The sequence below is a fragment of the Trachemys scripta genome, chromosome 1 (genome assembly GCF_013100865.1).
Source record: "Trachemys scripta elegans isolate TJP31775 chromosome 1, CAS_Tse_1.0, whole genome shotgun sequence".
NCBI classification, from domain to species: domain Eukaryota; kingdom Metazoa; phylum Chordata; order Testudines; family Emydidae; genus Trachemys; species Trachemys scripta.
In genome coordinates, this window is record NC_048298.1 from 296305495 (window position 1) to 296330644 (window position 25150).

At 37.3% G+C, this 25150-nt stretch overlaps 1 protein-coding gene across 3 annotated transcripts in view; it reads left to right on the forward strand.

Annotated features, from left to right (window-relative positions):
- DCLK1 (doublecortin like kinase 1) overlaps positions 1-24893 on the forward strand; it is a 348042-nt gene extending 323149 nt beyond the window's left edge. For 2 of the 3 annotated variants that reach the window (XM_034758612.1, XM_034758614.1), the window contains 2 exons: positions 5705-5818; positions 20536-24893. In XM_034758612.1, coding sequence (XP_034614503.1) covers positions 5705-5818; positions 20536-20700 — 279 coding nt within the window. In that variant the 3' untranslated portion in view covers positions 20701-24893. Of the gene's footprint in view, positions 1-5704; positions 5819-10793; positions 10868-20535 lie in introns of all 3 variants that reach the window. The other variant, XM_034758613.1, reaches the window with a different exon arrangement.
- The last annotated feature ends 257 nt before the right edge of the window (positions 24894-25150 follow it).

Here is a 25150-nt window from a genome sequence, read left to right on the forward strand (position 1 = left end):
CTCTATGCATCCGAAGAAGTGAGGTTTTTACTCACGAAAGCTTATGCCCAAATAAATCTGTTAGTCTTTAAGGTGCCACCAGACTCTTTGTTGTTTTTGTAGATACAGACTAACACGGCTACCCCCTGATACTTGACAACATGCAATTCACTTCAGGAAAGTTCCTCAGCATGTGCTTGAGTCCACCTCTAGTTTGGCTATCACATAACTATGTGCTGAATTTGAGGCACAAATTTAAGGTCCACTGAACTAAATGGGACTTATGCCTAAAGTGAAATGGTTAGGTGCTGTCCAGAAATAATGGTTAGGTGCTGTCCAGAATGGGGATGCTTTCCTGAACTGGGGCCTGAAGTATATGTGTGAGAGAGAGAGAGAGAATTCAGAAGGGAAAACTTGTTTTTCTACAGAGGCAGTGTGAACCAATAGAGAGAACATTGTACTGGGAGTCAGGGGACACATTTTCCATTCCTAGCTCTGTCATCACCTTGAACCAGTCACTCTCTCTACCTCAGTTTCTTCATCTTTAAAATTGGGATAATAATGCTTACTTGTATTTATAACAGCACTGGAGATCTACAAGTGAAAATGTTTATTTTAGCTGATCTTCATAAAATATTCTACTTCTTTCTAGAAGGAAAGTAAATACGTGGAATAACACTTCACTTTTCTAATAAATCTGTTTAAATACCTCTCCTTAGTACCAAATGCTATATAATATTTTGGACTTAGTTATAGTTTTGAGACTAATGAAATAGCACTAAAATTGTGGGTAATACTGCTGGCTGGAAAATAGAAATAATTTTTCGTGATAATTTTCATGAAAAATTTTTTGTCTTTGAAATTTCATTTTGACATTCTGCCTAGTTATTCTATGTAAAAAGTATTTGTCGGGTGTAAATAACTATTGCACTTCCAAGTGCAGCTTTTTATGACTGTTTACTAAATGACTACTTTGTAAGTTGATGACATCGCTGGAATTTAGTATGACAGTTTCAATAGGAGCCAACCTTCATTTCAGTTTAAATTTTAACAACGAAAATAGCTGGACTCTCTTAGAAACAACAAAACTTGTAATGGTCAGAATCAGACCAGTAAAACAGTTCCTATGTCAATAATATCCCAGCTGTTTTCAATTTAATAAACAAAACCTGAAAAGACTTTGGCTAGTTGCCATTGAGACAGATGGAGATCCTGGATTCTGAATGCAATTTAACAGCAGTTCTCTGCCCCTTCAATTTAGTTTATTTGGATTTGTCTCTCATATACAGAACTCTTAGAGCTAGAAACAAATCCACGGTTTTATACTTCCCCTACTGGGACTCTTACTGTTTTCTATGCCTGCTCATATTCATTGCAAAACTAAGGAATTATAAAAGAGGCTAGAGGCTTGGGAGCTAGCATTTTAAACACTGGAAATATTATATAATCCAAAGTGCACCAATGGCAAGTTATGGTACAATTCTTGACTTCTGAGTAATAAAAATGTTTAACTTACTGTAATTCAATAAGTTTTAATGGTGAAAAGGATGGATTACATTTTGTAAACCCTTCCCTGTTATAATGATTACCCAAAAGTGGATTATTTTTTGTACAAGCCAGCCTAAAAAGGATTAGGAAACCTGTAGCTTTAAAACATTTCCCTAGATACATTGGCCCTGGCTGCCTGTATGTGAAATAAATAAGTAACCATCAGTAAATAATAATAAGAAACTGAGCGTTCATAAGGAGGTTAATTTAAAAAGACATTTCTTATTTGGCAGCTGCAATATTTTTGGTCACACCATAGGGCGCTGCCCATATCTCATTGGAAACCGTAAAGGAAACAGAGTCAACAGGCTTTTCCAGGGCTTTTAATTGGTCTAATTTTCTTCTGTTATTTATATAATGACCTCTTCCTATGGCACAATTAGCGCTGGAAAGGAAACCTCTTGTGATCATCTTGTGCAATGGATCTGAGTGCATCAGGGCAGTAGGAGTCCAGCAGTCCTGAGCTTTCCTTAAGATTTTTAGCACAATTTCTTTTTCTTTGGGTCTTTACACGTCCTGTTGTGTAGCACAATGCAAATATGTAAGCAGCGTTCATGATAATTATTATATACAGGAATGTCACCAGCAGCCTCTGTCTGGCTCCTTTTCCTTCTTTAAAACAAAACAAAGCAGGTTCTCTGTCTGAGTAGCAACTAACTGTGTTTGCTGGAACATTCAAATTAGTCAGGGATGACAGTAAACAATTGCACACTGAAGTAGTATGTTGTAAAACCTGAATCGAGGTCTTCAGGAGTGACAACTGATTTTAGGTGCTTCAGTTTCTGAGTGTCCAACTTTTGAGACACTATAAAGGAGCCTATTTTTGAGAGAATGGGTGCTCAGCGTTTTATGAAACTCAGGCCCCTTTAAGGTGTTTCGAGGTGAATAATCCAAAATCACCAGTCACTCTTGACAGTTTTGTCCCTAGTACTATAGATGAGATGCAGTACCAAGGTCCAGACCACTTGTGAGAAGCAGTGTGTACATCTAATGGTTAATGCATAGACTGGAACACTCGTTAGTGAAGACTGTCTTTGGGAGGTTAACATTTACAGTGTCTTGACCAAATTCCTATTTGGAGCATTTAGCCTACGTTCAATTCCTCCTGCAGTTTCTTGTGGGTATGATATTCTTCTTCACTTCCTGCCATAAAATGTAGTGTAGCATTGCTGTTTGATATTAAACAGCTGCCATGTTTCACCCTAGATGTGTATCTTTTTTTAATGTTGGATGAAGTGATTCCAGTTTGGAGCCTGAATACCAGTATATTTGTAAAGTAAACAACAGATAGCAGCAAAAGTAGTTAGAAAGTGTTGCAATGACAGATTAATTAATATTTTATAACTTTGCCACAGCTTGAGCACATTGTGGCTCAAAAAATGTACCTATGTTATGTGGATCTGGAATATCATCTCTGGAGCTATGGCTGTAAGTTTCCCCGATATAAAATATTACACTAGTCATCAGGACTTGGTGATTCTTGTGCCTCAGACCTTTGAAAAATGAGATGTACGTTTTGGAGTTTTTTTTCCTAGGAAGAAGAGGAAAGAGTTCGTTTTATAGACTGGTTTTCTTCTGGGAAAGGTCAGGTCAGAGGAATACAGGTTATTTTAGGCGTCATATACCACTGAGCCAGTCCTCCCTTCTGCTAGACAATAACCAACTACTATATTTTTTTAAATCTCTGCATTTGACTATATTCTGCCTGCTAGTGCATTTTGTTAAGAGGTGAGTGTGGAATTTTTTGAAAATCAGTGCCACAATCTACAAACTCAAACTAACCTTCTTCCCATATGCTTACAAAGCCCATGATTTACTGCAGCAACTGTGTAACGTACTAAGTGCTCTCAGAATTGATACAAAGACAGAAAAACGAATGTTCACACTCATTTTATGTTCTGATCTTGATCTGTTACTTCCATGTGTTGTACTTTTGGTGCTAAAATGCTTAGTTTAAGTCTCTGATTCAATTGTTGATAACTAGAGATGCAAAGTAGAGCTCTGAATGGGACTAGTGTAGAGCCCTGCAGCGGGATAGGGACCCCGTGGGTCCTGCAGGACCCGCTGCCATAATAGTGTGAGCGGAATTAAAAAATAGTCCTGTGCAGGGCTCTAATCCAAAGCAGTAGTTCTGCAGGCCAGTCATTTGATATGATCCAAGGTTACTGTTCTCTGCTACACTGCATAATCCGATAGTGGGCAGGCTTTGCCAAGGTAACTGTTCTTGGCATTGCTCTTAAAATGGTCTATCTGGCCCCACCCTTTGGGTCAGTTACAAAGGACGGGTCTTCACTACCTTAAAAAAGGCGTGTTCTTAATTTGGTCTTTAACTTGAACTGCTAACTTTTGTGAAAACAAACTTCCTTGTCTTCACTAGGATTTTAACTCAAGTTAATAACATGCTTTTTTAGTGAAGACAAGGCCACAACTGACTCAAACATTATCTGTTTTTCCTGGCTGGAACCCACGTTTCTTTACCCCTGTGTCCCCCACAGCTGCATAGGAAAATATTGTGTAATGCATGGGAAGAACTGTAGTCCCCCATTGAGGTCTTGACCTCCCTGAGGGAAGGCTGGAGCTTTCTGTGGATTGTGGCTTCATTTAGCCATAGGCTAAATGTGATAATATCACAAACAGTGATTGTAACAGAAGCCATCAATCAGGCATCTATCCATTTGATGGGATTATCCCATAGCTGGGTCAGGAGTCATTGGAACTAGCCAGGGGAATCCCCTTCTAGACTTTATAAGGAGTCTCCTCCCAGGTTAGTATTTAGTGAATACCACTGGTGATGCGTGGATCAAACCCTGTGAACCTTAAAAATGCATCCCTGATTAGATGGAGTGAGAATTTTCTGGAATATTTTTATTAATCCTATGTGTGCCTCAGTTTTCCTTGCTACTTTGCATTGTAAAAAAAAAGTTTGACACCCGCTAAAAGAGTGCGGGAGGTCTGGGTGTCACCTGGCTGCCTGGGGGCTGGCTCATTAAATAACTGTCTCAAACGGAACCCAAATCAACTTAGCATCTAGCAAGAGATACCTCTGAAACATCAACACCTGACAGCGGCACACCCGAGCAGGCAGGACTTGTGAACTGAGTTGGAAAACAAGGTGTGAGGTGACTGGAAGAAGGGCAGCCCTTTTTAGAAGGACTCAAGAGCCCAGACCTGGGGAGACAAAAGATGGATGGGGGTGGGAGCCAGAGATGGAGTTTATTTCAGCTTGGCTGGCTCATCATGGCACGTACTATAGTGTAATTTCTGCCTCTCTGTGCTAACCTAAGCACTATAAGATTCCGTGTGCCAGGTGACTTGCTTTGAAAAGGCTTCCTGTGTCATTGTAAGTACTCCCTGAGAGCATTGCGTCCTGAGGGGCACAGTATCAGTCTCTCGCAGGACTCTGGCTTGGCTGGATTCACTGCAGAGAGCCATGGAGACAGACCGGGATTGTTGGTGCCGAAGGCCCAGTCTTGGAGGCCACAGGCCCGCCCCTGTTGGAACTGTGTGTCCTTGGGGCCTGCCCACTAAGGGGTCACTCCAGAGAGACTGATTGCAGGCTGGGGCATAGACCAGACTCCGTGACAGCCTGCATGTTGTTTGAGCACTTTTTCCCTTGGTTAAAGCATAAAATTTTATTCAACCAAATCTCACATCTCTGAAAATGGAGCTCCACAAGGCTTTTGGGAGGACTTTGGAGCACACTTATTCTCTCACAAGAACAATTTCCTTGCTGCATATCAGAGAAACTGGGCTTCTCTTTTTAACGCTAATGACCTTTTAACTAGTATTGTTGTCTTCACTTTTAATTGATTGAAATGTATTAACAGAACAAAGGATCAATCGGAGATTCGCTTATTGTGACATTTTATGGACCTAACGAATTACCATAAACTGGCAGTTAAGAAATGTGAACATTTATAAAAGTTTGAAAGAGAGCTATTAGCTAAAGCTGAGAAGAGAAATGGGGCTGTTCCATGATAACAAGTTTCCTTATAAATACCTTAAGTAGATTCATGGAGAAGATGACATTGAATTAAACGAATCTCAAGAAAAAAAAAATTTTTATTAAACTTTTTACATCTGCAGGTTCCTCCAAGATCACCTCACAATCCTGCAAAAAGAGCATTCTCCCTTATTTTGCATTTTCTCTATAAACTTGTGTTTCTTTTTTTTGCAGGATGATGGCCTTCCAGAGAATGAGCATCAGCTTTCAGTAGCTGGGAAGATAAAGAAGCATTTCAATACAGGACCTAAACCCAACAGCACAGCAGCTGGAGTTTCTGTCATAACAGTAAGCATCTGAAATACATAGCTATAACGTTTTAAAAAGTTCCCACAAAACAGTCTATATTCAGAAGATGACACCAAAAGACAGCAAGGGCTCCGCGACTACTGTAAAGTGTTGCCCGTGTAGTTGAAATTAGTGTAACCATTTCAGATGCAGTTATGCACGAGTGTTGCATACCACACTACACACAATTGCTAGCTGCATCCTTTCAAGCAGAGATTAAACCGGGTAGAGATTTAGTTGTGCTGCATAATATAGTTACAATCTAGATATTGTCTGAAAGTAATGGCGCTTGTGAGACCATCTCAACCAAGTCCAGCTAAGTGTTATAGGCACATGCAGTATAGTATGCCTTACACAAATTTGTATTTTTCCTCCAAGATGATTCTCTCTCTCTCTCACACACACGCACACGCACACGATATTCAGAATTTTATTAGATTCTTTATGCTAGTACCATTGAACACTAACTATCTGTTTTATCCATATTCACATCCTTTCCTTATTTTTAATACATCTGCCTGTGCTTTAAAGCTTTTTTTTTTTTTTATTACTCATGGTAATGTTAATTCTCCAGATAAAGTCACCAAAAAATCAGTGACACATTGAACATAACCATTCCCATATCAGATTACGCAGTGTTTGTTCCCAGTTTCCATAAATTGCAGATGGTGTGACTGCACATGTACACTGTCTCGTACTGTTTCCACTTTCATGTTCCGCAGCTCGGCCCCTCCAATGGTGAGTTAAATCAGCATGAAATAAACTCAGCTCAACAGGCACAATCTGGCTCACAGGTGTGAACTGTTTGTGCAGCAAAATGGATACTTTCTCAGAAGTTACTAAGTATTTAACATTTCAAGCTGTGCCTCTCACTTTTTTTTTTTTTTTAAATAAAAACTACCTCAACACGGAAACAAAATTGTCCTTCATGCTTTTCTTAGATTTTCAACTTTCTATGCCATCAGCTAACATACAGTCAGCTTTTTTTATTTTCATTTTCAAGCAATAATACCACAGTAACTCTCCCACAAGTAAAACATCACATACTCTGTACCCATTGCTCGTATGAAATGCAGGTATGTTCTGAACAGCTTAGTTCAAACTGTGTTCTTTTCAAATGGATTGCCAGCACGCTTGTCCATAAGAAGTACTGCTCAGTTCCTCTTTGCAAGGCTTTCAAAGCTTAAAAGATAGAAATGATGCTTCCCCTACTCCCTTCCTCTTTTAATTTTTAAAATATTTTTATTTGTCCCAGTTGGTCTGGAAATGGATTGTTTACAGCAATTTGACATTTTAGTAATGAAAAAGGCATTGGTGAAGTGAATCTTTCCATTGACAAACACTAAAGAAATAAATAAAACAAAAGCAAAACAAAAAAAAACCTCACTGAATTTGATAACGTGTTAGAATTTAAATAAGTACATTTAATGAGAGCTCCTTTCTGAGTAGATACCACACCTTGGTGTGGTTAATTCTGGAGTTCTGCCTCTTAACTAGCAGTATTTTAAAAATATTGTTATAAAATCCAGAAAGTGGCTTAATTAACTAACTTCTTTCAGTAACTTTCCTAAAATTGGGGGACTACAAACATCTGTAGTGCATGTGTAAAATTTAAGGCAGGCTGGCAAGTGCTGATTTAAATATCAAAAACTTTTATATACTATGCATAACGCACGTCTTAATAAACAGAATAAATAAAACCCAAAGCAAAACCTTTAACCAATGTGCCTGCATTTAAAAACAAATGTAATACAAGTTTGGCATGGGATTGTCGTTAAAATTTTACTTTCAGGAATCTCCTTTTTCATTTATACAATGCCAGGTAATATTGATATAAAGCTTATTAGCTAAAGCTGTTCTAAATTTATAATTTACAAAGCATATGCTCTCCAAATGCTGGAACATATTGTTCAGCACTAAAAATGTACAATAAGTATATCTTAACCCTTTTTAAAAAAATCTGTTTTATGGTGCCGATATATGTGTATACTGTAAATTATATAAAGGGATAGCTAAAATACTGTATTTAGTTCTCAATTCAACTTTATAGTTATATTCTTTATTATACATATGCCCTTAGGGTAAAATTCACCACTGTATGGGGGTCCCACACAGGGCTCTATGTATCAAACCTTTAATGTGGGGCTTAAATTAATAAGGATTTGTGCAGGTCAGTTGGGCTGGGGGGAATTGCACCCCTAGTTTGTTTGTTAGGTCAGAGTCATCTGTAGGTGTATGTTATTTATTTATATAAAACACTTTTAGTAGGCTGTTGATTTCTTCAGTAATATCCAAATATATTGTATTGACCCCTTTTGCTGAGGCATACATTTGCTTTGGTTATATAATCCCCAGTAAAACTAGTATCTGTTCATCCAGGTTCCAATCCTACAAACACTCACGCATATTCTTAAACTTTACTACTGTCATAAAGTTAATCATGTGCATAAGTATTTGCAGGGTTAGGGCCCTAAAGCAGATATGACCAAAATATTTAATTTTGAAGTTCCATGACTGCATTTTTCTTGTATATAAATCTTACATTTCACTAAAAATGTAAAATGCATGTTTAATAGCAAGCATTTATTAAATAATCTGTTTAAAGTTTAGCACTAGAATTTTTGTTGAATTCTCCAAGGATGTCGTCACACTCTTTCCTTTGAATATTTTAAATTAATGACTTGACTGCTTAGTTATAATGTTTCCAGCCACTAAAGAAGAGAGCTGGTAATTATTTCTCAAATAAAAACAGATGTTTTGAAAGAGGTTTTTTTTAAAAAAAAACAATACTCTGTGTCAGTACCCTATGGGTTTGTAATGATACTCTTTCTGTCTGAAATAATCAAGAGGAAATAGAAATCAATTTTAAAAAATGCTTTAATATTCAAAAATATATTGCAATACATTCTATTAACTGAGCATAGTTCAATTTGTGTTCATGTCTGGAATGTTAAAGCTTTGCTTGTATGTTGTCACTTTTGTGCTTGTTTTTTTGGCATTATTAAGACAGAAGAAAAGACTAATGATAACATTATGTTAAGGTTGTGTGAGGTCCCTGACTTGGCTACGGGAGTAAATCCCAGCTTGAGGCTCACGGGAACCATGTAGCATAAAGAAAGAAAAAAGCTGTTCTGACAGCTGATGGTCTGCCAATGTGTCTAGAGATGGTAACCAATTCCTCTGTCTGCAGCATTCTGCCTGTCGCAGACAGCCTCTGTCATCTGTGGAAACCAAATTGGTGCTGCTTTATCATGGGGTGGGGGGAAGGAGGGAGTGAGGTATTTAAAATGCATTCTAGTGATTATAAAATAAAATTAAAAGTGACATTTTAACAGTGGGCTTTTCTTAAGATGTGGGGAAGAGAAAACAGCTTTAGTCTATTAGTTTTGCTCGGTTTGAGGAAGAACCTATGACTTAAAATGTCACTTCATATCTGTTGTTGTTCTATAATTATTATTTATAATCTGTTTTTCTTAGACTATAGTCTTCATGGTAACTAAAATATTGTTTGACTTCTGCTTAGATAGATGTAACATTTCAAAATTCAAAGAATAAATCCCTTCCTAAAACACTTGTAACAGCATTCTGTTAGTTGTAATATTTTAGTGCAATACTTTTTATTTCTATTTTTAAAAAACCTTGCCTTTTGTGTACTTGAGATGCAGTATAATAGGCTGCCAGCAGATGGCAATAGTAGATCAATCTACTGAAACTCAATGAAAAATGAAGTATAGGTGCAAGGTCCTCATCTTTTGAACAGGAAGTGTCCTTTAAATAATTCTAAATAAGATGAAACATGCATTGATTTAAGAAAACAGAATAAATTATTAAATATTTCTCTTTATGTCTGTATTGAAAGTGTTAGTTAAATTTACAGTTAGATGCTAACTACAGTTTAAATAACTGGTACTTAGAGACATGTTAACCGGCCTTTCTCAATTTAGAATTTATAACTATCATGAGTATTGCACCAATATGCCATAGTCTTAATGAAACACACAATGGCCTTTCCTTTTGTAGGGCAAAATGTGAAAGTTATGAAGTTCTTCCGATTAAACTGGGCAGAGTGTCTCTCTTTCAAGTTTTACCCCCTAAAATTGTATCTAATCCTCTCTTAAAGGCTATCCCAAATACATGTTAGTGCAGAGTAAAAAGGTTAGAGAAAATAACACACTTTCTTTCTTTTCTATGCACATTCCCCTGCTAATGATAAACTCAATTTAGAACAATATATACAACTTAAGGTTATATTTTTAAGCACACACTTTACCAGATTTTTTTTACACGATACTAAGTTCATTTTCCATTTTGACTTTAATTGGTGCAATTTAGCAAAGATTTTACGTCACCGTTTTCTACCATTATCTTCTTAAGCCTGAGATGTAAGGTGAAATGATAAACAATGCAATGCTGTTCATGAACTTGAGAAGTCCTTCTCTCCAAGGCTAACATTTAAAGAAAACAAACAAACAAAAACCAAACTGGATTCTTTTAATCTTTACACATGCCATAATTATGAAGTAGTCTAATTTAAGCCTCATATAGTCTGTGTAGCCTGCTTCTTGTGATGGCTAACACTGTGTTTTTTAAAAATTATTAAACCTCTGTTTAATTGCAAAAGATATTTTTTCATTACCATTATGTGCAACTTAAAGGGGCACTTCTATATTTGGAGATAACAGGATATTTGTTAGACTTTTAAATGAATGCATAATGCATTAAGTTACTTATTTCGCAAACTCCATTTCAGTTTAAATAAAATGGCTTCTAATATAGCAAGATAGGGCTAGTTTCTTTTTTTCTTTTATTCTTTTTCTTACTTTTTGTCTCCAGTGCATAGATTCAGGATGTTAGATAAGTGCCTTGTGAAACTGAAAACAGTCAATATGCACTAAATAAGGAACAGCTTGGTCTGGAGTCTTAATTCTTTAGCATAATATCGATCCACTGAGTTGCCCCATTTCTCTCTGCTCAGCTGGACCACGGGTTTACCATCAAGAGATCAGGGTCTTTGGACTACTACCAACAACCAGGAATGTATTGGATAAGGTATGAGATGGTGCAGCTCCAACAGTCAGTGTTTCCATGGCAACGTGCTGGCAGTCTCCATTAACCAGTTCCTTCAGTGGATAAACATGCTTTTTGATTTGTTATCCAGTCCATATGCTGCTTTATCAGTTTCATTTTAATCTTGATTGAGATGCCACACCCCCTCATTCCCTTTTTTTCCACCCATTATTCACACTGACATTGCCAGCTTTCTCTTCATCGCACATGCTCAGTTTCAATTTTCCTTATAGTTAAAAGGACAGTGTATATAGAAAATCTACTGGATATGTTGCAGCAATTCGCCTCCTCTCTCCACCCCTCTTTCTCCCCCCCCCCCATATTGCTGGTTAAGACATCTGCTTCCTGTGCACTTCTGTTTTTAAACACCTGGAACAGCAACAAGGTCTCAGCATATTTTTTTCTCTTCTGTATGAGATGTGGAACTCTATACTGTCATTCTGAACCCATCAAACACAATCCTTACCTTAGATTCAACAATGCATTTACCTAACATAGTACTTAGAAGCTCTCCAAAGTTTACTGAAATATAATGCATTGTATGTGCTGGTAAGCTTGTGTTTTCTAACTATGCACATTTATTTTTGTTCTCTTTTTATTTTTAAAACTCCTTGTAGTTCTTTATTTTTTTTAACACTATTGCATGAATCTGTTTTTAATATTTTCCTACATTGCGTAACTGTGTCAGGGGTGTTATTAGTTGACTTGACCTGTACGATCAAATGGGACCTTGGCTGGGGTGGCGATTTCTGAATGGGTGAAAAGAGGGATTCTGCTGATTGCTGATGTCAGGCCCATACCGCCTCAATCAGTCAGGTGTCCCTGGTATTTTCATCAAGTGTTTATTTGCTGGCTATTGTCCCCTTATTGCTCCCAGGATTTGACTTGTGATAGCTGGAAAGATAAAATGAGTCCCTAGTGAATATTTTTGCAAACACTATGGTTGTTCAAGCCCAGATAAATGCTTTTCGTGGTGGGGATGGAGGGGAGGCCTGTTCTGTGTATGGAACAATTCTACGAATCAACTTCATTAGCAAAATGGTAATGTTTACAGTAATTTAGAAATCTGTCCCTCATATCATTTCACTGATTGCATGAATCAGACTACAGCACAGTTTCCACAAAAGTTACCAGTCCCCCGAACACACCAAAAATATGCCTATGAAAATTCAATAGATTTTGAAATGGACATGGAGGAGAAAAGCAGCTCTTCTTCCATGACGTACTGTTCAGTTGAGAAGCAAAAAGTGAGTCCAGGTACCCCATGTAAATGCTGGTTATGGTGACTAACCGAGAAATAGTTTCCATACAGGTGCTCAAATTTGTATTGGTTTGTGCAGTACACTAATTAATATTTTGTGATTGGGACTTACTGAATCTTCTACAAATCACCGAGTGTACTTTAGTCATCTATTTTCTCAATTGACAGAATGCTTCAGAGTATCCTAGTAAATAAAATGTTGTGTATTTTGTAAAAATAATATCTTAGTGAGACCCGCACTATGGCATCTGCACTTTCTCTTGATTGAGAAATGGAGGGAATCACCTGGTATGTTCTGTGGATTATAAGTGGGAGGTTTAGCAAAGTGTAGGCTAGAGGAGTCTTATCATAACTTTTTCATTTTGCTCATTGAGGAAAGATTATATTTTGACTCAAATAGAATTTGTCAAAGGGCTAAAACGTTTTGTTCTGACTAGCATCACTATCTATGATGTGCCTGCACAGCTCTTTTACTTATACTGTTTTTTAGTTTTATACAAAGACGGAATCATTGTGTTTCTATTTGTCATGTAGGTCTCTATTTAAATGAAAAAAAGTCTCCACCCAGCATCAGAGAGCACAAACCTCTAGAGCGAGGCATTTGTGATAAAATAGTGAAATGTTTCTAATCTGACTGGCCTTGACTCAGTTTAACTATGTAGCCCAGGTTTTAAAACAAACCGTACATCTGGGGGCTTTGGGGAAGACTCCAATCCAGCAAATAGGTAAATAAATAAACAATATAAAAAAGGCCATTTGACTAAAACGCTAGTAATGGCTTCCATCAGCATACAAAGTGACATATCCTTGAATAATGGGCTGGAGCAGACGGGTGATAATCTCTCTTATTCATACATAAACTGCTTCTTTTCCAGCTGGGGGCAGTAACAATGTTTATAATTAGTGATGTTATAAACAGTGCACCCAATGTGTAAAACCAAATTGGTAAAGTGGTGCTAAAACTCATAGACATATATGCTTAATTAGAAAATGTTATAATACTTGATAGTCCCAGAACCAACACTATTATATACACGTTATCTGCATTGATTGCAAATGCTTCGTCTTTCATCTCCATAGAAACAGGAGCATTCAAATAACCACTGTAGTGACCAACATTTTAATATAAATAGTAAAACTATTTTCATTTAGTGATTGTTTATACTATTCATAGAACTTTGCAAATTCTTAAAGATAATACATACAGGGTTCATCCCTTCACTCTTATACAACAGTTCATTTGCCACAGGTCTTGAAAACTCATCTGTGATCACAAATATGGCCAATATATAAAGACGGATCGAAAGAGAGATGTAATGCTCATACGTGCTTTCATAATTGAACTCTTGATTTCTTCTCTTAACCACTGATCCTTTTCTTATTTGATCCTCTAGTTTCTCATATTCTCCTCCAACAATGACAATGTTTGTACTTTCAATAAACCAGAAAACCATTTCCTTACTGTAGTCTAAATGTGTCCCTCCCTAATGTGCTCAAGATTCCTAATTCTGCTTTTGAATGCTAACTTTGCCCCCTCAGAGCGTGCTATTCTTCCTCTGTTGCCATAAAGAGCACCTGCAGTATTTTAAATGTAGTGGCTTTGTTTCCTGAAAATATTTTCACATTGAGATGAAGTAGTACACTTAAAAATCTTTTCTTGAAGTAACAATTGCAGCATATTGTGCATAATGACTGGAAAAAATATTACACAGCATTTTGTGTACACAAATAACAGAAAAAATACGATAAACTAGTTCAGTAAAAGAAGCCTAAATAAAACTAGTTAGATCATGTAAATTGTTTAAGCCCCAAATGTGATAAGTTTTAAAAGCTGCATATATTATTGTAGGATATGTACTCCCAATGACACACTCTTTTCTCTGCAATTATAGATGAGCACTCTGGCTGAGCAGATCTGTGAACACCTACAGTGCTCTGTATGCAGAGATGTTGTTTTATAGCAGCAACTCCATGCTCTTCTGAGCTCCTTTTCTAAAAAGCCAAAAATAACTTGCAATAAATGTACATTTTATCAACTATTGGATGTTCATTGACAAAAACAAACAAACCTGACAGGTTTCTTGCCCTGTTATAAAAAATCTCTGTTTAGGGTTTATTTAATTGAGGATCTTAACAACCTGAGAGTGTTTGGTGAGTTTGCTGATCTTCATGGATTTCAGTCAGAATATTAAGAGGGAATGGTGCCATTGGCTCTAGTGTTGCAATGTTGCAATATATTACTTGAGCCCCTTGACGGAAGTCCATTTTGACTTCAGTACTTTGCATAATTTAGCAAGAGAAGGTCAATTGAATTTCTCTACTCTTGCAGCTTTATGTCTGAATCTATACATTTTTTTAACCTATTGTTGATAGTGTTGTTTGAATCTTCTGGCTTTTGAGAGTTGAAATCAGAATATTAAGAATACCCTAGAACAGGTGTACCTAGAGTAACTTGGTTTTTAATAGTGATATGTCCACTGACATTCTATAAACTCCAGTGGAGCTAATATGATATCAGGAAAATGTGTGGGAAAGTCATTAAAATATTTATCATGTAATGACAGAGGCAACTGCATTGGGCTTATCCATTGATTTTGTAATGAAATTGTAGCATCCTAACAACATTGAATTCATGTAATCATTGACTTTTAAAAATATGATGCTCACAGTAGCTGCATTTTTTTTCAAGCTGAATAACTCATTTCAAATTCCAAAATCTCACTCTGTTCATACTGGACCTGATTCTCCATTGTATCTAGTACCTACACCTGCATCTAGTCATCTACACCTGTCCAAACTGCTACAAAGTCAAAATACTGAATTTATATGTTATACGCCCTTTGTACAGATGTAAGCAGGGAGGGTGCAAGGATGTTTCACACCCTAGATGAAACTTCCACCTTGCGCCCCCCCACCCCCCTCGAGCCCTGTGGCAGCTCCCCGCACTAAGGCGCCTGCCCCACGGCAGCTCCCCACTCCCCCAGCCCTGAGGCGCCCCCCTCGCGGCAGCTCCCCACTCCCCCAGCCCTGAGGCGCCCCCCTCACGGCAGCTCCCCCCGGCCCGGGGAGCCGTGCGGCAGCTCCCTGCCCCAGCTCACCTCTGCTCCGCCTCCTCCCCGAGCACACCATCGCTGCTCCACTTCTCCTGCCTCCCAGGCTTGCAGCACCAATCAGCTGTTTGGCACTGCAAGTCTGGGAGGGAGAGAAGCAGAGCGAGACAGCGTGCTCAGGGGAGGAGGTGGAGCAGAGGTGAGCTGGGGTGGGGAGCGGTTCCCCTGTGTGGCCCCCCCCCCTTACTTGCTGCAGGCGGCCCTCCCCACATCCTCCTGCCCCAGCTCCCTCCGCCTAAATGCTGATGACGACCGGGGCGGTCGAAGATCCGGCCACCGCCGAAGGACCCGAAATGCGACTGCCTAGGTCGCCTAATGGGTTGCACTGGCCCTGGATGTAAGTGACTGCACAAATATCTCAAGTCATTTAAAATCTCTCTGCTGCTCTGTGACTAAGAAAACCACAACTGAATTACAAATTATAAATAAAATTGCACCCATGCAAACAGCTTTGAACTAAGTTTCATACACATGTAATTTAAACCAGCTGAGAAGTCATATCCCTAAGAACAGAGATGTTAAATAATAACATAAACTGAAATACAGAATTGTGAATCCAGTGGTCATGCATGTACTATACTTGTCTTTTCTTATGTACCAGTACAGTATGAAATGTAAATGAAACTGGGTTTTTTGGGGTGGGTGGGTGGGTGTAGGGGAGGTTGTGTATATACCTGAGAAGCCTGTGAAGAAACCTATGCAAGACCTCTTGTCCTAACACTGTAGAGCTGCTACTATTGCTGCACTAGTGGTCATTTTTACCATTAATAAAATCTACTGTCACACATCACAACACATTGAGGTCATCAAACAGAACCTTATAAAAATAGAATAAATTACCCAGCTGGGAACATCTAAATATATGTTTTTAAAATAATAAAACAGGAGGAAAATGTCAATATTTCAATAATGTCAATTTAATTCCATGTGCTAACAAAGTATCTCCAAATGACAAGCAAATTGCAAATATTTCCCTGCAGATGGACAGTGAGAAAAGGAAAGGGTTTCTTAGACTAATGCGTGAACAGCTGCATCCCCAGTTCAGTCTCCTAGCTAGTATGAATAATGGATGGACTAAGAGGCAAAAATGCACAATAATGTTCTTTTATTAATGAAATGAAGAATTTTTTTTTTTTGGTGGCTAACAATAAATTAAGAGAAGAGAAAAGAAAAACAGTCACTGTTCGCATTAATAAAATACAGTTACTTAAATCCAGTAATTACTGACTGACAGAAAATATGACCTAACAGCTAAAATGGATTCTTCCCATTGCAAATCCAGCACATATTTAAAAGCAGATGTAGTAGTAAGCACCTATCCAGACGCACCACATTCAATATTAGCCATGGAGAAAAACTTGCGTGTGATTCGGGAGTGCTGCAACATTACCAGTTAGAAATCAGGAAAAAAAATCACACATGATAAATCTTGGAGAAATGGTAAATGCCCCATATTAGTATGACAGGAACAATGACTATAAAATATGTCTCTGTTGCTTCAAAATACATAATTTTTATTCACAAAAATAGCTTGTTGGCCATATGGTACTGGGTATCGGGAGTACTAAATGTTGATACAAAATACATTAGTGCTTAGCAAAGGATGCTGCAGACCGATCAGCACCAAAGTATTGAAGGCAATCCACTTACCTACTATTGGATAAGTAGCTTTACATTTCCTCAGATGGATTGTTTGAGGACGGCTACATATCTTAACTAAATAACTATAGTTTCATTTGGTTACCACCAATATAGTCTGGTCCTCAAAGTTCTCACTCTCTCACCTCAAGCTGAGAAAAAATGCTAAAATATGCTAATGAAAATCTGGGATTTGCAGCCCTGTGAGGCATGAGTGTACTTCAGATCCTCTTATTATTTATTGAAAGAATAGCTTAAAGTAGAAATGCCCTGAAAATCCATAACGGACCAGTTCCTGCACCAGTGAACCTTCCAGCTGAATAGCAGATGAAATAATAAATCTATTAAAGCAATACTGTATTTGCTGAGCATCCAGACAATGAATTTAAGAGGTCTTCGCTCCAAAGAGGTTGCCGATTTGGATCACAAATTAACCATTTTTTAGAATATGCCCCTAGGTGAGACAAGGTACAATAAGTAAAAACATGCATTCTTTTCTTTCTACAGTGTACACAACCATTTCCCCACATTCCACAGAATTATCTGTTGCATGCTGAACTTCTTCAGAGGAGAGCTATAATTGTGGCCTCATAAATAAAACATAATTTTTAACAGTCAGAGTAATTAAACATTAGAAAAACTTGCCAAGGGTTATAGTGGATTCTCCGTTACTGACCATTTTTAAATGCAGATTGGATGTTTTTCTAAGAGAGAGGCTCTAGAATTATTTTGGGGGAATTCTATGGTTGTGTTGCTCAGGTCAGAGTAGATGATCACAATGATGGTCCCTTCTGGGCTTTGACTCTATGAATATGAATCTATACATTGAATGAAAATTAAAATGTGCCCAGAATGCATTTTAATGAGATTATTTGTGCAGTTATAGAAACCATAAATTCGAAGTATGTAATCCACACGCAGGGCAGCACGGGCCCAATCCTGCGACTTAAGTGGGAGTTGGGAATACTCAGTAGCTCTCAAGATTGAATTCATTGAGAGAAGCAGAGACAGTCCAGGCTATAATTACAACACGTGAAAGGCTGGAGAATGAAACATATTATGTTGTATTTTCACTTCAACTGTATATTGATAAGGATTCCCCCTACTTGTCTCTTTCTCACCTTATACATTTCTCTAATGAGTCTTTTGGGTGGGTAAAAAGATTCTTGGTGTCTCTCCAACAGGGAGTGAAAACACATAATGCCATAAAGATACAGACAAGCCCTGATAAATTAGAAGCAATGAGATGAAATTCAAGGATTTTGGACTGAATATCAGGAAAAGCTTTCCAACAGTGAAATGTTATACGGGACACAAATGCTAAAAATGTGGTCTAGGGAATAATCCTACATTAGTAGGGGGTTAGGCTATGTGACATAATAGCTTTTTTACACTTCTGAATGTTTTATCCTATGAAACTAAAAGCACCAGTTAATGTATTTGTGTATTTTAAATAAAATGGCCCCCAAAGGTCCCTTAACAATGACAACGGAGTAGGCTGTTGGATTTTCCATTATACACCAAGATGACTTTAAATGCAATAAATGTCATGATGCTTAGTTATCTGACGGCAGAACATTTTAGGTGGTTTATAATTTTGTCCTTTTTTAAAAAGACAATAACACTGGATTAGACTTCAAAATAAACTAGTGTGTTTTATTCAAGAGTATCTATTACTTCAGGATTAATTGCAGGGTGACATGTTGTGGTATAACCTTTAAATAAACTCCTATATCCTGAAAGCACAAAAATGTCTTGTAAATGGAAATCTGTATGTCATAGAATGATAATATATCCCATTCTTTTCAATTTTCATGCAGAATTATATACTGTATGCAGTATATTCACTGAGTGTAAATGATCTAAATATTCATCTATTTCACATGAAAACATAATAAATCCAGTTGGTTTAAGGCTAAGAAATGTCCAAGATACTGAAAAATACTAATTAAATTTCTTAAACAAAAGATTAGTAGTAAACAAAGAGAACTCCAGCAAACAATAAGTGGTGTATTTTATAACAATTATTGTTTAAAGTACAGAGATGAATTTATCAAAGTTAATTATTTTTACTTCTTTGTAATAGTGCTGTATAGGTTCTTGATATAAAAATAATAGTTCAGCAATTCAGCTTAACTAAATCCATTTGCTATAGTAGCTCTGTACTCTGTCCATCTTTCTGTCTTTATTACATCATTTTTGAACTTTGATTGCATTATTTGAGCATGGATTGCTATAATGCTATTCTGCACCACTGTGATGGATTTAGTTTTCATTTTGTTCTCAAAAATAGTCTAGCTATAAATGTATCTCTGTTCTCTGATGAGGCTCACAGTATAACTGGTAAATTTTCAAGAGGAAAAACGGTCATGTATCTCCCAAGAGAAAACAATAAACCCTCTGAAGCAGAATAACCTCTTGGCTGCATTCATTTAAAGGGTGACACATATGCTAGGGAAAAACTTTGTAATATATCAGACTTAAGATTTAAATCCATTCCATTTCTACATATATTCCATATTAACTTTGCCTCTCCGCTAGAGATCAGACATTTATGTACATTTTAAGGGCTTTCTCATTAACAGTCCTTCTTTTCCATTTTGCCCTGGCAGTGGAGTCATGGACCCTGATTTAGGAAAGCATCCCCCTTTAGGAAAGCAGTTCAATGTGTTGAAGTGCTTTCCTGTATCAAGACCATAATGTTAAATTTGTAACATCACAGTAATTTCAGTGGCTACAGAATAATATCCTATGTTCAAGATTATGGGTGAAATCCTGGCTCCATTGGAGTCAATGGCAAAACTCCCATTGACTTCACTGCAAGATCAAGCAAAATGAGAAACTTGTCTGTGAGTGACATCAGTCTCATTACAGCATAAATCTTGAACAGCAGCAGGAAATATATTGGGGGAGGGAGGATTTGGCCAAGTATATTGAGACACCTTTGGAAAAAATAGTCATTTTATATAAAATTAGTGTGGACTTTACTTAGTTGGGGTTTAGACTATACTATCTTTTAGGCAAGGTGATCAGATTGAATGCAGTCTTCAACAAGAGCTCATCAGTGTTCTTTCCAACAGCAAAGCCTCAAATGGTTTAGCATGAGGAGGTTTTAAAGAGCTGAGTTAGCTTCTTTGTTACCTTTCTTTCTTAGCTGTCAACTTCATCACAATACATCCTTGTTAGACGATCTCACTGATTTGAACATTGGTGAATGAGTATCAACCTTCATTAGGTCAAATCAAACAGACAATCCTATATCTATACCTTTCCTGTAGGAAAAGGTTTATACTTTGAGAAGGAAGGGGGAAGGTCAGCTGGTATTTGGCTTGAAATCTGAATTTATTACTCTATGAAATTAATAGCATCCAGAAGTTGAACATATGGCATCCATATCTATGGTACTATATACGCTTGATGTCATGTTGCTGCTTAAGTTTTGGGAAATGCACTTTTTTAAAAGTTTAGCTATGTTGTGGGCTAAACCTTTCAAAACCGAGTGAAACAGAACAGGTTTAATTTGGCCTGAACATTTATTATCCCTGGTATTTGCAGGCCCACATACGAATGCATGTTTTTCATTAGCTTTGCATTTCACACACAGCCTAATTTCATTTATTCTCATTTTATGCCCCTGCCAGACCACCGCTCTTGATAAGGAGAGGCAGGTTTTCCGACGAAGACGCAACCAGGATGTGAGGGGACGTTATAAGACTCAGCAAGCTCCACCAGAACTCAACTCTGAATCGGAAGACTATTCACCAAGTTCATCCGAGACTGTTCGCTCACCTAACTCACCCTTTTAATAAAACACTTTTGCTCAAAGTCTTGGCTTAACCCTTTGAGATTCTGAAAATCCTCCAAACCTGTGTGAAACGGTTACATCTGATCTATCTAGCACTAATGCTCGAATGATGGAACAGAAAAGGGTGTTTACAGTATCTTTGTAATAATAATTTCCTAACTGACTGAAATGATACTTGTGCTCTGTCTAGATTGTGACTTGCTGCTAATATGATCCTCAAAGGGTTAAGACTATTTTGCATTTTTTTAAGATAAGAGCAATGAATGTTTTCATCAGTCATGCTAGGACCCGCAGTTTGTAATTTTAGCACATGTTAACCCTCTGAGTGCATAATAATCTTTAACCTTGATGGCCCATACTAGGGCTTTATTGATTTATATGCACATATCTTTCCCCCCATCTCCTTAGTTCTTTTCCCATTGTTCTGGCCAAAACAATATTCAAATGCTACTCTGAGAGATTGCAAATGGGAGTTTTTAAAAATCTTGTTTTAAAGCAGCGTATTCTAAACTTCTATGATATTCTACCACAGAGGGCTGACCATTATTGGTGGTGCCATACAGGATAAGTGGAAAATTGGTGGTAGGATTGCCTCATAACAATCTACCTAAGGTGACGTGACAATACCATCAAAATTGTTGCTTCCACATTATTGGCTGCTAGCGGCTGTTGTGTAGTAGTGGCAGAGTCATAAGAAGTGGGTGAAGGACACATTCTATCATGCTTTGGTATGTAAAGATCTAATTCTAAAACTTTCCCTGGCCACACACACAAGAATGTACAGATGGGGAAGAGCAATTAGTTTCTCTGGAGCATTGGGATTTTGAAGAGGGGATACTCCTCTCAACACAATCATGTTTTTTCATAAATACACTGTGATTACTACCAGGAGAGAGACTTTTAAGAGAGAGAGATGAAAAATCCAGCATTAAAGGAAAGAGAATTACCCTTACAATAGTTACATTATTTATAAATTGGGGGAAATACCTGGCATGTTAACATTTAAGAAAAGCCTTTGGGTGAAATCCTGCTGTCCTCATTGACATCAATGAGAATTTTGTCTTAGAGTGGAAAAACTAAAAACTATTCATCTAGCGGATCTGTGCTATTATATACAGAGGGTGTGTGTGTGAAAAACACACATGCGGGGTGTTAAACCTCAAGTCAGTGTGATAGCATTTCATTTCATCCTTGTACAAAGAAAAGCCAATTCACAGAGAAGTTATACTTCATAAACTTTTGCTTCAAATAGGATCATTTGAGTGAAAACAGTCCCATATTCTCACAAAAGTGGCACTAGTTGAGTGAAAAATGACACATTTCCAAATTTTGATTTTCAAAATTATAAATAAATATAAGACCCGAGCAGAAAATATTAACTTTGATGTTTCACATGTTGGTTTTACATTTTGGGGCTGTGCTCACAGAACTCCCATGGAAAACCATGAGAATTCTGAAGGTGAGGGTCTTGTAGGATCAATCCTACTATTGATTTGCGTTCCTAAAGTACCAGTCACTGGAGTAGCCAGGTTCCATCTTTTTCTGAAATCTCAAAAGATTCACTGAAAGACATGTGTGTAAATAGTTTAGGTCAATTCCTTTCTCTTCTCTACTCTCTTTAGAATGTGCACATCTCTCCTTATGTCCAGTGTAAGGTTTTTATATTTCAAACATTGAACACATTTTGAACCAAGGGAACCTCATTTCACAAGTTTTTATTCAAGTGATGGAAAACATTGATTAGAGTTCTTTGGTTTCGATCTATCCATTTGATTGTGGGGGAGGTCCCTGATGGCTCTGCATAGCCCCATTGACTTTAGTGGGATGCAGCACACAAGTGTAAGGATCTCAATCAGATTACAGGATTGAGGCCTTTATTGGCAACTGAAGCATAATTAACAGAGGAACACTGGTTAAAGTATAAAATTAATTGTGCCCCAAGCAGAAAAACTCAGCAGGTTTCTGGGGAACTCCATAGGGGTAATGGAATATGTAGCTACAGCCCAACTAAACGTCAGAGTTTGGAGTGTGCTTCCTGGCTATTTTGCCTCCCTTGTCAAGGTCAGGGGAAAGGGCGGAAGAGCTATATAGTGGCAGATCATCTGACCCTGCACAACCACCCCTAAAAAGTCACTGCACAAAGAGATTTCATGGTAGGTATGAAATCATCTTGGTGTCACCCCATTGGGCAGCAGTACCAGAGCAATTGCATTACATAAGTGTCCTCTACTCTGGCGAAAGAGTGGGTAGGATTTGGCCCACAGTGAATCAATATTCACAGCTAGGTCCTCAGCTTGTGTAACTCAGTGTAGCTCCTTTGAAGTCAATACCAACTTACAGCAGCTTATATAGCCCCTCACATTATAATACAGCCTTCCCTTTAGAACAGATGCAACTTGATGCAAATATAAAGATATTTATATGGCAATCAGAAGTGTCCATTAATAACACGTGCTTTTTTGACTATCAGCAAAACGTTGGCAGTTTCAAAGGAACAAGGACAAAGTTCGTTCGTTCTTAATTAAATAGAGGAGTTGGGGAAAAAACAGGTATGAAACAAATGCTTCATCTCATGAATGTGTAGTGTCATTTGAGATCTTCCTATCACCTTTGCTTTTGTTTTAGACTCCAGGGCTATCATTAAAATAAGATGTTTGGCTCCATCATACACCATATTGTACCACTTAAAACATATATAAAAATAACCCCAGCCCCTGAAATTTCCACTCATCCCTTGCAAATTCTGATCTTTGGCTCATGTTTTACTGACATAACTCCTATAACATTTTACAGTTATATTCTTTAGGCCCCTTCAAGAATGTGCACCAAATTGTTGAATGGGGCCTTTTCATGGTTTCAAGAAAAACGATCGGAATATTTTAACAGTTTTAAAAGAGGGGGTATCAGGATTATAAAATTAAGGTTTCAGATAGTTAATGGTTGATGCTTGTTTGCCAAAGAAATACAAGGCCAAATTTTGCCTCTACTTACACCTTAGTAAGCCCACTAAGTTCCTAGGTGTAACTGAGACCAGAAGGTGGGACCCTTAGAATATCTAAACTTTAGTCAAGGAAACTGAACAGATTGGGGCTAACAGACAGTTTCTAATATGAATGCACTTAAAAATCTAATATGAGAGCATATGGCATAGTAGTCATTTTACTGTAAACCATCCAATAGCTTCACTTTACACATTATATTGGTGCTAAACATTAAACTAAAACAAAAAAGAAAATATGCATTGTATTTACAGACTGTAAATGCACCATTTCATTATTTTTTATGCATGTTGCTAACTGTCTGTCTCTTCTGGTGAGTTTACCTGCAGTAAACTAACTTTATGGTAAATGCAATACTCATCTGTGATGGTGCCCTTCCCATCTTTGTGCATTTTGAGTATTGTGCTGAATAAATTTAGAATGTGATTGATCATGTGAAAAGGGAAATCAGCAACCCCATTAGATATAATCTTATTAGCATTTATCTACAAAAATATCCAGGATATTATAGTTGTACTCAGAGGGTTAACAGAAAAGCACAAGGCATGCTGATTACATTGGTGTATCCAAACTGCTTTGCTTTTTTAGCCAGTGTTTGCTAATTTTTCAGAAAATTCTTGGAAAATTTAAAGTTTAAAATAATTTAAGTGTTGTTGTTCAAGGAATTTCTATAACCAAATTAATCTTATTTTTAGTTTAACTTATCACAGGAATAATATGTATCATTAACGCAGTGTAAGTCTGTAGTTATAAATTTTATTAATTCCACAAGTGATTCAAGATTTTTTTTAAGTACTTAATATAGAGCTTACAATGGTGGCATAGGTGACTGAGACTGTCTTTCTTTTTGGTAAACAAACAATATTGTAATTTCAAGAGAGTCCTAAGAACCAGCTTTTCAGTTTGGTAGTGTACTAGTTAGGGAAAAGCGATCTCATTACATGCATTGTGTAAATCTTTGTAGATGAGAACTGTTCATATGAATGAACACACTTTTTTTCTTGACATTGTAGCAGAAACTGTTTACTTGTTGATGATCAACCAATACATTAATTTGCTTCAGACTGTTACAGGGGAAAGTGAGACTCCAGTCATTGAAAATGTTATTGCTTTACAGTAGCCCTCATCTAATTTAAATGTGGTGCATACTACAATAAGCAAAGCCAAACCTGTGAATAAATTACTCAAAAAGCTTGGTGGTTCTGTATTAAGTGGAGTGCTTACATATAATAGCGTTGTAGCACTGAGGCTCATCAGGTACTGTTGAAATTGAAATATATATATATGAGCTAGAATGCAATCCTTTACTCTGAGGCATATTTCATTTCTTTCTTTCTTTTTAAAGAAAAATTGGTTCTGGGGGTCGCAATGCCACAGGTCAAGTGCATTAAATCACTGTTATTTGCTGCCCCATGGTACACATTAGCAAATGGCATCCCCTGTATTTAGTTT